The 10,928-nt window shown below is 35.9% G+C and overlaps 1 protein-coding gene across 1 annotated transcript; it reads right to left on the bottom strand.

Moving 5' to 3' along the window:
• Positions 1–135: 135 nt before the first annotated feature.
• Positions 136–10,652, bottom strand: LOC110048033 (protein PALS2-like). Its single transcript, XM_020753796.2, has 17 exons — positions 10,497–10,652; positions 8,812–8,930; positions 8,223–8,291; positions 7,786–7,869; positions 7,249–7,401; positions 6,957–7,032; positions 6,668–6,750; positions 6,316–6,384; positions 5,957–6,088; positions 5,362–5,423; positions 5,162–5,205; positions 4,792–4,845; positions 4,557–4,637; positions 3,827–3,907; positions 2,866–3,068; positions 2,263–2,391; positions 136–1,520 (listed from the first exon to the last, which is right to left on the bottom strand). The coding sequence occupies exons 1-17, from the start codon at positions 10,537–10,539 to the stop codon at positions 1,344–1,346; spliced, it is 1,659 nt and encodes a 552-aa protein (XP_020609455.1). The 5' UTR covers positions 10,540–10,652; the 3' UTR covers positions 136–1,343.
• Positions 10,653–10,928: the final 276 nt, after the last annotated feature.

Raw genomic sequence — 10,928 nt, 5'->3', positions numbered from 1 at the left:
TGTGCATACTACCTGTGCTCTAAATTGCCTCTTTCAAAGCTCAATCAAACTTTCTTGAATCAACTAAGGGCTGCTTAATGCCCATGAGGTTTTTTCTGTGGTGATTGACTTCTCATAAATGCAGTGACTCAAATCTAGGCATTGTTTTGTTTGTTTTTATTAATTCATACTAGTAAAAAATTCTACAGCCCTAAAACCTACTAATGCATCATGAATACTAACACCTTCTGCTATTTTGTATGATAACAGTGTTGGCTCAAGTCTCCTTTGCAAACATTATTTACGTTATCAAAACTCATCAACACATTATTTCCATGGCAACCCCAAAAAGACTAGGTTGACTACAGCACAATACTTGCCTTGTGAGAAACAATTTCACAAGATCAGTGTTAACAAAGTTCCAAAAATCTTCAGGCTTGCAAGTTAGATAGATAGATAGATAGATAGATAACCTTTATTTTAAAACGATGAGTATTAAAGCTACATGAGCTTGTGGGGTCGTTTGCAGTTAACTAATTGCTAAGTAACTAAAAACTAAAAACTAGGGGTATTTCAGCTGGGAAAACTGGGGACTAATTTATTATTAATGTATTTTTATTACACCTCACTGCAGACCTTGTGATTCTTCTTAGTTTATCAGAACACTGCCATTCCAAAGTATTCTGCATGTGTTCTGATCGGTCAGTTTGGCATATTAGTATCCTATCTGCCCATATGCTGACCATAGCTAATGCTCACTTGAGTACAGATATATGCATTTTACCGCAAGGTTTTCCAAAGTTTTGAGTCCAGTTGCTAGAAAATGTACAAATGTCTTTAAGGTAGCAACAAAAGGTTTCACTATCTACCTTGAGAGGAAATAATTTAGTTAGCCTAAAGATGTTAAAGTGAAAGTTCTTTTGAAGCAAGAGTGCACGTCCAAACGCAACAACACAACATCAGTGTCTAAGTTTTGAGGTTTGGTTCTGGTTGTTTGGTTTGCATTTTGTTGATACTGTGAGGCAAAATGGTAAATGGTGTAGCAAGCACTATTGAGTTATGGACGTTCTTGGGAGATTAATAAGATAGAGTAGCTTTTGGCTATCACCTCGAGCAACTGTTATACTTCCTTTGTGCTTAACAACGACAGCCTCTTGCATCCCTGCCTCAATAGTGACCATTGGTTAAAAAAATGTTAACTAATATATGGAATATTGAGAGCAAATCAAACAATTAAATGTATCAAAGCAATATGCATGTCTCCTGAGTAAAAATATTCCAGCCTTGAATCACTTGGCTTTCAGTTTATAATGCTCATTTTATGATATTGAGAATTCTCTCAGTAAACTTCTCCTGACTGAATATTAGTATACCCAGCTGACTGGTACCCACTGCGGCTCGGTGCTGAGTGCCTCAATGCATTTCTTGAGCTCATTCAATGCATCATCCAGGTTTTCGTTTACAATAACCTTATCAAAATAATGTGCATAGTTGCTGTACAGTTTTTCAGATTCCTCCACGGTCCTTTGTAGATCTTCATCCTAATCAAAAAGCAAAAAGTTTATTCAATTTTGGTCGCATTAAAATTTACATTGAAGTGATGCTTTTTACTTTGCATTTCATTTCATTAAAAGTTCTTTTATTTTGTTTTGAGATGATCAAGTGCCTTATTATCTCATGCGTGGACTGAATTAACTTGCACTTGATATAAGAGTTTCATTCTCGTCCCCAGAGGCCGCACTCCTTTTGGTCAGCACCAAGAATCATGACCTCTGGCCAGACCCGATTTTCTGAGCACGCTCAGAGACACTGGAAGTCTGCGATTCATGGACTTCCCGTCAAATCTGGCAAATCTGATTGGCTAAGAATACAAAACAAATACTCTACGCATGCTTAGAAAATTGGGTCCGGCCAGAGGTCGCGATTCTTGGTGCTGACCCCAAGGAGCACAGCCTCTGGGAACAAGAATGAAAGAGTTTAAATTCTGGTCAATGGACATAAAGAGTGTTTGTCTGTCTACTGAGTACGAAAAACTATCCAATGATGAGAGGTGATAAATTCATTGTTGACATGGTGCTGCAACCAGGACTGAATGTTTACAAAAGAGGAGTATCTGACTAAAGGAGGTTCCACTTCAGTATTAAACTACATATCATAACAGCTGTATGTTTTCATCGGCATCAAACATTCAATGTGCAGTCAGTTAAACAGGAAAAGGAAATTCCAGTTGTTGAAGTTGAATAACAGCATCATGCAAGTGGGCTATTAGAGTTCTGTACTCACTGTTTGTTTCTTGGTAATAGTGCCCTCTGATGTGGCACGCTTATGAATCTCCACAAGAGTATCAACTGGTGGAGAGGCAATAAATACAACATATGGCATAAATTCTGGTGTCTTGAGGATCTTTAATGCCTGCAAATGAACCAAACAATCCCTGGTTAAAAGGTGAAAAGTACTCCAACAGTGTGTAATACAACAAATCTTATTCACAGTGAAACTGTTGGGTAGGACTGGAGGGAGAGGCTTCTAAGAATTAGGTGGTGGCTAAAGTTAATAATGATATTTCAACGGGAAGCTTTCTCACCCGTAGGTGATCTACAGAAAGGTCCCGATCCAAAATAACATTAAATTATTAAAACATAAATACACAAATTAAAAAATATATTAAAAATACAAAGGTAAATTATAGACTAATAGATTTAAAAAAATTACTGAAAATAAGTCCTCCTCCTCTTTAAAGTATACTTCAAAGATAACAAATCACTTTATAAATCAATACTTCTGCTGGAAAATTTTTGTAAACCACACATGACAAATTTTCCAAGAATATAATTCTCAATGCTTCTACATGTATAAAGATATCACAATGTTATTCTAAACTCTTACCGTTGGGTTAACATCCAGAATGCACATCTTTCCAGAGCGCATGACATCACGAATGCTATCAACCTTAGTTCCATACAGGTTACCTTCATAGTCTCCATGCTCAAGATACTTTCCAGCTCTGATGTCTGACTCTACTTCTTCACGACTTGCAAAGTGATATCCTTTACCATTTTCTTCACCTTCTCTTGGCTCACGTGTTGTGTCTACATGGAAGAATAATTTTTGTGTTTAAAATCTCTTGCAATCTAGGCTGCAGGGCTGGGCTCTAGGCCAGATGGGCATCCAGGAGTCATGTGACCATCCACTTTAAAGAAAGTTGTTTTATTTTTCACTTGTTTAAATACAAAATTGTTCATTTGAGCAGACCCTATAGCAATGTTTGGACACTCAATTTTCAAATCCTGGGCTTAAGCCTGAGGTAAGCAGTCTCTTCATTTCATACTATGCAATGCAAATACATGATTGTGAAGCCAAAGAAGAGTATTTTGGCAGTGAGAACATAACTGAGGAAAGAAGGAGAAACAGAGTATTTCAGTATTTCCCATTTCTCAGAAACAGGAATTTGAATAACAATGAAACTGCCATTATTTTTTCCCTGTCTCCTCTCATTTGCTTCTTGTTTCTTTCCTTAATTTGCATAATTTTAACTTTTCGAATCTACACAGAAGACATCAGAGACAAAAAATGACAGCATTCAGCAATACATGTACGTTCTACAGGTGTTATGCCTGTCACTTCCACTTCAAAACACACTGCCATACTCAAGATCTTTTTCCAACTTAGAGTAAAAGTAATCTAATCACATGATAATTTCAACCACAGAAACAGTGACTTTGCATTACGTACACCCATATGACAAACTCTTTGGTTTGGATTGCAAAATTTAATCACTAAAATGAAACATATTTCAGCTCTAAAACTGGACTGGAAGAAGAGGCCACAGATGTTAAGTATTACTTACGGGGAATGGTGGTACCAAATCTGAACCTGTCAGACAGGATCATCCTGTTTTTCAGTGTTCTTCTACCTACACCCTGAGCACCTGCAAACAAGTTGAAATTTGGTTGTACTCGTTGTTATGAAGAATCTGTATACTACAATCTTCTTTATACCACCCACCCTTTCCTATTACACACACCATCATTTGATCAAAAGACATTCAGAAAAACTTCATGATGCAGCAAAGAAGCACATTCCTGCAGCTCTCACTGAATGTACATGGAAACAAGTTTAAACCAAGGCAGTTTGGAACAGTATATTGTTTAAATAATAATTAATAGAGGATCCTGTTCAGAGAGAATGGATTGTCAATTTAGCATTACTGAGAAACAAGTAATGGAGGAAATACTGAATTACCATAAACTCTGGAATTTATTTTCTCCTTCTTGTTATCTTCTTAGACAACCATGTTAGGATGAGGCTGATGGAAAGCTCATTCAAACTTCAACAGGTTTGAAGAAAGGGCTTATCACAAAATAGAATTAAAGAGAATGGGGTGGGAAACGTAGGGAAGTTCTACCTGATTTAAGTAGGAAAGGGGCTATCATGACATCAAATGTGTACTTCATAGAGCTGTTGTTCAAAAAATCGTCTAGATTACATAATGAAATTTTTTTTAACTCTGCCTGTTCCACTTTTTCTAAGTAGCAGCTTCTTTAAAAATCTATATTCCTTCACACATGTATCCTTACCCACAAGAACCAGTGTCTTGCGGTGAAAAGGTGGCATCTTGGCAACTTCTTCATAAATAGTCATTTCATGTCTGTCAAAATCTAATTGAAATATGAAAGAGTTGAATACATCATCAAGAAGCACTTAAGTTATAAAAATATATTAATACATATATTTAAAGAAATAACCAAAGGAAAAGATCATCCACTCCAGGTATCCACTGTAACACAGAGCACATGAGCAATCTCAACTCACCAGCATTTTTTGCTGACTTGTACATAATTTTTTGCTTCTTTTTACCACCACACACTGAAAAATCAACACAACATTGAAAACTATCATTTCTAGTCATCTGACTGTTCAGTCAACTAATTTCAAGCATACCAACATGACGAAGGGGTGGAGGGGAGGAGTGGGGTGGAAGGGACGGATGGAGTAGAGGGGAGGGGAGGGGTGTCCATAGTTTTGTTCAATTCCTTATTGACTCCCATTCACGTAACCGTAACTTAGCATTGATCAACACGAAGATGCTCTGTATGTGTACGTGTCTTTACTTCCAAACATCAGGATAATGAAAAAATTAAAATTCCTTCTGATTATTTTGTTTGATCTAAAAACAACTTACAAAATCCACTGCCAGGCCTGTCTTTCTTAACAAATGATCTTCTCCTAAGAATCAATGCAAGTACATGGAAATATAATATTATTATGTGTTAATACTGATGACATTGTATTGTTAACTACTTGTCAGCTAACTTGTTTTACTGGTAATAATTATTCATTAAAAGAGGCTCACAACCAGCTAACAACAGGGAAGCACAGTACCTCTCCTCGCAGATTTGACTTGGAATAATTCCTGCCTCATGAGAACCATCAGTTCTCTTTGCCTGAAATGAGAAAAAAATTATGCAAATTTCAAATGATAAAGTACCCTGTTTGTTTAATTAAGCACCACCACCAATTAAGCACCTGCACCGAATCAAGCACCACATGAGATCAAATATATCAAAAAGAACCACCCTTAATAGGCATCACAATCATTCTTAACAATGAAGCACTTAAGATGTTGAAGCATTTCCGGAATGAATTGTTTGAGGAGTCTAGATAAAAAAACAAATATAACCATCCTTGGAAATTATTCTCCTGAATTGCAATGTCTTCAAGTTCAAAATATTTTCATTTGGCTGGTAACATTTGCTTGTGAAATAAGTGTCACAACTGAAACACTAAAAAAATAATCCAGTAATTACGGAATATGTTGTCTCATTTTTGTACCTGTTCTGAATAATCTCATGTACAATAGTACAATGTAAATAAAGTACAAAACAACTTGAAGATTATCATTTTTGATGTTTGCCAATTAGTCTGGCAAAGAGACTGGTATTTTTTTCAGAGGTAAATAAGACTTGAAAATACTTACTTGCCACCAATTGGGATCATCCTGCTCAACAATCTGCAGTACATCACCATTCTTGAAGGACAAACCAGCATCTCGACATGGGATCATGCTGTCTTTTTCAGGGTCATAGTCAAAATGAGCACGAAGAAATACCTAAATGGTAAACAAATTGTACCAACTTGTTGGTAAATACTTGGTGCACAATAAGATACTATGATGTTAGTACATGCTAACTAAGTGACAGTTTGATAAGAAGCATTTGCCAAATTGCACAGTTACCTGTCTCAAGAAAGGTTGTTGCACATACCGTAGTTAACATGCTATTATGCAAATTAAATACTCATTGCTAAATAAACAGTTATATTATTACGGGTTTATACCTGACTCAAGGCAGGTGACTCCAGATTAGTGGGGACAACTTTGAGAAAGATCTTGCCTGTGGATTCACGCTGAAAAAACAAAATAAAACACAAAATTGAATTCTTACTTGGCTTTTAAATGGTTGTACATGTATCTTCCACATGAACTCCTAGACTGGCATTTATACAAACTTTTGTATTTTTTAAGTAGTAACCTTGTTCGATGTATCCAACATCATTATGAAGAAAATAAATTGTAGAATGTCAAAGTTATTACTCCTTATATTTCTTGTTAAATGCTTTAACAAGCAACTGACCATTCAATATTTTTAAGGATCTTTTATTTTTATTTTTATCAAAGTTTAAGTCTTACCAGTAAATCTTGCAGCTCTTTAGGATTTCCACTCATATCTCTCCCATTCACTTCTTTTATTTTATCACCAACATGAAGAAGACCTTAATAAATTGGAGAATTTCTTTTTTATTATGTTTTGTTACATCCAAAAAAAAAAAAGCAAGATGTAAATTTACCACATGAAAGCAATTCACTTTTACCATAGCATGTTAACAAAAAGCTACTGTCTTTTTGGGCATGAACTTTTCACAAGTTTAATTTAAGTACCCGAGACTGTCTCTCCTTTAATAAAAGTTGCCAATCATACCTTGTCTGTCAATCATCCCTCCATGAATGATTCTAGCAACAACAAGATCTCCTTTTTCAACAACCAATGTCATTCCCTATAGTGACAAAATTATCAAAAGAAAAAAATATACTATATGAATAAATACAAAAGTCACTATGATACATGTAAATCTTTAAATGTGAAAAACAATTTTAGCAAAAAAGGAAAACCAGTAAGAATTCTGTACAAAGACACCAGCAGCTAATGACAAGACTGTAAGTAGAAGAGAAGCTGAAACATTTGGTCATTAATTAATGGCTGTAAAACTTACCAGTGGTTTGTTAGGTTGTTTATGCAACCCGACCATTCTGATTGGCTGACCACCTACACCATTCGCTGTTCCAGGCTCGTTGCCCAGGCCAGGAGAAGGAGGTGGAGAAGCATATGTCTTAAATGCAACAGCATCATGAACTTCTAATAATGCCTGATAAAGTAAAAGATGAAGTATTATCATCATGTTACAAAAATTACCTGTGAACCTCCAATAATCTATCATCAGAACTCCATGGGCTTCATGGTTATTTAACTGAAAATTTTACTAGATGATCTCACAAATAAGCTTTAGCCTCAACAAGAAACAAAAGTTTACAGGACAAAGTGGCTTGGTGTCTGTGAGAAATTTGACAAACATGACAAAAAAATAAAATAATTGTGACAAATTAGGTGACTGTTAAGTGTTAAAGCTCACATAGCCACTGCAGAGTAGCAGCTGTCATTTTATAGAAAGCATTAAGTTGGTGCACCCTTGCTAAGTCCACTGCAGCTTGATATTTCCTGAAAATATTTATGGACTTAAAAAATCTTATACCATGAAATGCGGGTCCTGCAGGAGGCCAGACAACTCGGCAGCACTATCGTCACTTGCAACTTGGGGTTCAAGGTCAGTGTTAACCTGTAACGTAACATTACCATATATGTTAAAAGCACTCTCTAAAGTTCCAATTTTGCCATTAAAATGCTGTTCCAGGCAGTGAAAGAACAGTGAAAGACCTGCATTTGAATTTTCATTAAAGTTTTCCTTCACCTGCCCTTTGAGCAAGCAAAAGACAAAATAAATCCATCAGTCTTGACATTGTACAGTAGTTGGTCAGCAAAGATTTTTGTTCTTTTTTTCTGGTTTATTCACAGCAATACTTGTGTCTCTTCCATGGAGTGGACAGGTTTTCAAAGCATAAGAGTAAATTGAAGGACAGCGATTAATAGTGACTTGGCATTTCTTGGCACGGTAGTTCTATTTGGTCTTACCTCCACTGCAAGCTCAGCAGTGTCTTGTGTTTCCACTTGCTTGCGACCTTCTTCAAGTTTCTCATGTGCCTAATGAAGATAACAAAGGTTATACACATGTATACTGCATGAAAGATCATTGCAATAATTTTACGAATGCAACTTAGGTGGTCAAGAAAAAATCTTGAAACATTTCTAAATTTAAATATTTACATGCAGATATAAAACTGCCATGTATTATCAGAGACTGGAACTGAACAAGTAACTATCAGAAAGATACTTTAGGCAGTCTGTTTAATTTGTTTAGGCAAGTCTCTGATTGGTAAAAATTGACAACGCACAGCATCCTTATTCCAGCTGTGTGCATGTGCTCAAGGAAGAGTCCAGGCTACCACATGTAGGTACTTTTCTGAACAGCCACTAATAATAAGTCAAAGCAATGCATGAAGCAGTTAGTCTTACCTTGAGCCCTGAGTAATGACCAAATTTCTCAAGAAAAGCCATTTCCTTTAAAAAGTAGGCCATAACACTTTTTATTTGGCACTGAAACCTATGGGCTATCCTTCGCAGCCAATCAGAATATGTTTTCCACTTTCTGAGAAAAACTTACCCTGATAAGTTTCAAAACAGAAGCATCACCAAGAATACTTTTCAAAGCATTTGCCTGTTCTTCAAGGATAAGTCCTGCTGTCTGTGGATCATCAAGTGACTTTAACACAGTCTCCACTGCTACAGAAACAAGTGAAACAACAACATCACCTTGAAATGAAATCTTACATGTCAAGGATGGTACAATTTGAAAAAATATAGCCTGTTTTCTATTATTGTTCATATTGTTTCTACCTAGAGATTAGTTTAGAGGGTGATTTTGTACAATACAATAAAAAGACATCTTTAAATTATACATCTTCATTTCATTACAACTAACAAGACACAAGTACAAACATATATGTCATGGAGTTATCACATGTGCAATAGTCTACAATTCGTACCTCCCAACTTGCAGTTACAGATACATGCATTGAGATAAAGTGTTCTTCCCATAAACACAATAATATAATCAGGGGTGGATCCAGAAAATTCAGATAGAGAGGGCAAAAGAAATTGTGGCAGAGTGCAAGCCACTCCCTCCACTCAAATCAAATGAAAAATTCTGCTCTTAAGATGGTTGAATTTGTTTTTTCCAAAATACAAGAAAAATGGGGAGGTCACGGCACTTCTTAAATCCACCCCTGATAATTATTATTATTTTCATGTCTTTGTTTTGTTCTGCTTTTTCATGATTTGAAAACTGACGAAAAAACTGAAAAACTGACCAAACTGATAAGGATACACATGGAGCACTAAAGCAGGGAGTTATTTTACAAACTATATCTCATTATGAGCTGTGAACCCAGACATTCATAATGAATTGAAAACACCTTGGATCTTAATAATAAATTTGAAATTTATTAATGGTATTTTTTCTTATCAACCCATTCCAACAAGCATTTCATCTCCTGCAAATGAAGATTTATCTATTTACTCATACATATTTATTAGAAAATGTTACAGTTTAATAACCGAGCTTTTATCTACCCCAAACGTGATTTGCCTATATTCACTTTAACACAAGCTTATCAGTTAATTTTAAGTCAAATGATTGTCATTATTCAAATGATTTCTGTGGATACATGTACAAAGTGAACACCAGATGTTTTGGAGAGAAGTTTAATTCTCAATCAAGACTGAACACGTTAATAGCGGTTCAAAGTCTGATCAAAATAAGCCTTAACTGTACTCTTTTTCACGGGGCAAATATAAATTGGAACGAAATTGACCATAGAATTATCACTTGATGGAGAAAATTATATTACTTACACTACTTTAAAAGCAGCTGAAAATTTGTGGTATAATTATATTTTATTAGAAAAACAATTTTCGTAAACTTGGGAATTCGCCTCTGCAGCACACTGCACATTTAATAAACACTGTAAAACGGCAGGAATGGGATGGTCTGGATGAAATCAACAACCACGCATTGAAAGAAACAGGCTAAAAATAACATATCTGCCCCCGATCCGAACAACTTGTGGCACAAATTTTGGCTTGATTCCAAAACAGCGTTATTCTATATCTTGATAAATTCTTATGAATTGAGGGCAATCAGTGATCGAGATTCTCATAATGGAATGCAAAAGTGCAGGAAGCAACTCGATCAATTAACTCCTCCAACAAGGCCATTTCAAAACTACATTCAACCATGTATCGCTTAAACTATCATAAATATTTAAAGCTGAAACTCTGATTTAATACCTTGAGAGTTCTGCTCCTGATCTGATTCAGTTAACACTACCATTTTCAGGAGATTTAAAGTCCGAGATTTGCAAAAAGTTTGGAAGGTTGGAAGGCAGGATGGTCACAGGCCCTGCAAACGGACGCTTCGGTTCGCTTCGATAGGGTTGAGGAACATGCCAATCAGACGAACCGGAAAGGATCACGTGCACTGTGTAACAAAAACACGACCAATCCAGGGGTACTTACAGGTCCATAGCCTTTAGGTGATATGTAGTAAAAATTGGTTAATTAAGTCAGTTTACACTGGAAAAATAAACAAAACAGAAGGCCAGTGCTTTTTACTTTGTTATTTGAAGAACAAGTCTCTGAGCAAAACCACTTTATAAACGTGTTGTGACGTCCGTGAGGCCCCTAGTGACAAACAACATTTCCTCTCTACCCCGCTCAGTA

The sequence above is a fragment of the Orbicella faveolata genome, unplaced genomic scaffold (assembly GCF_042242905.1).
Source record: "Orbicella faveolata isolate gen_17 unplaced genomic scaffold, um_ofav_v1 contig_27, whole genome shotgun sequence".
NCBI lineage: Eukaryota > Metazoa > Cnidaria > Anthozoa > Scleractinia > Merulinidae > Orbicella > Orbicella faveolata.
Note: the sequence above shows the minus strand (reverse complement) of the source record. Positions and strands in the feature narration are given on the sequence as shown.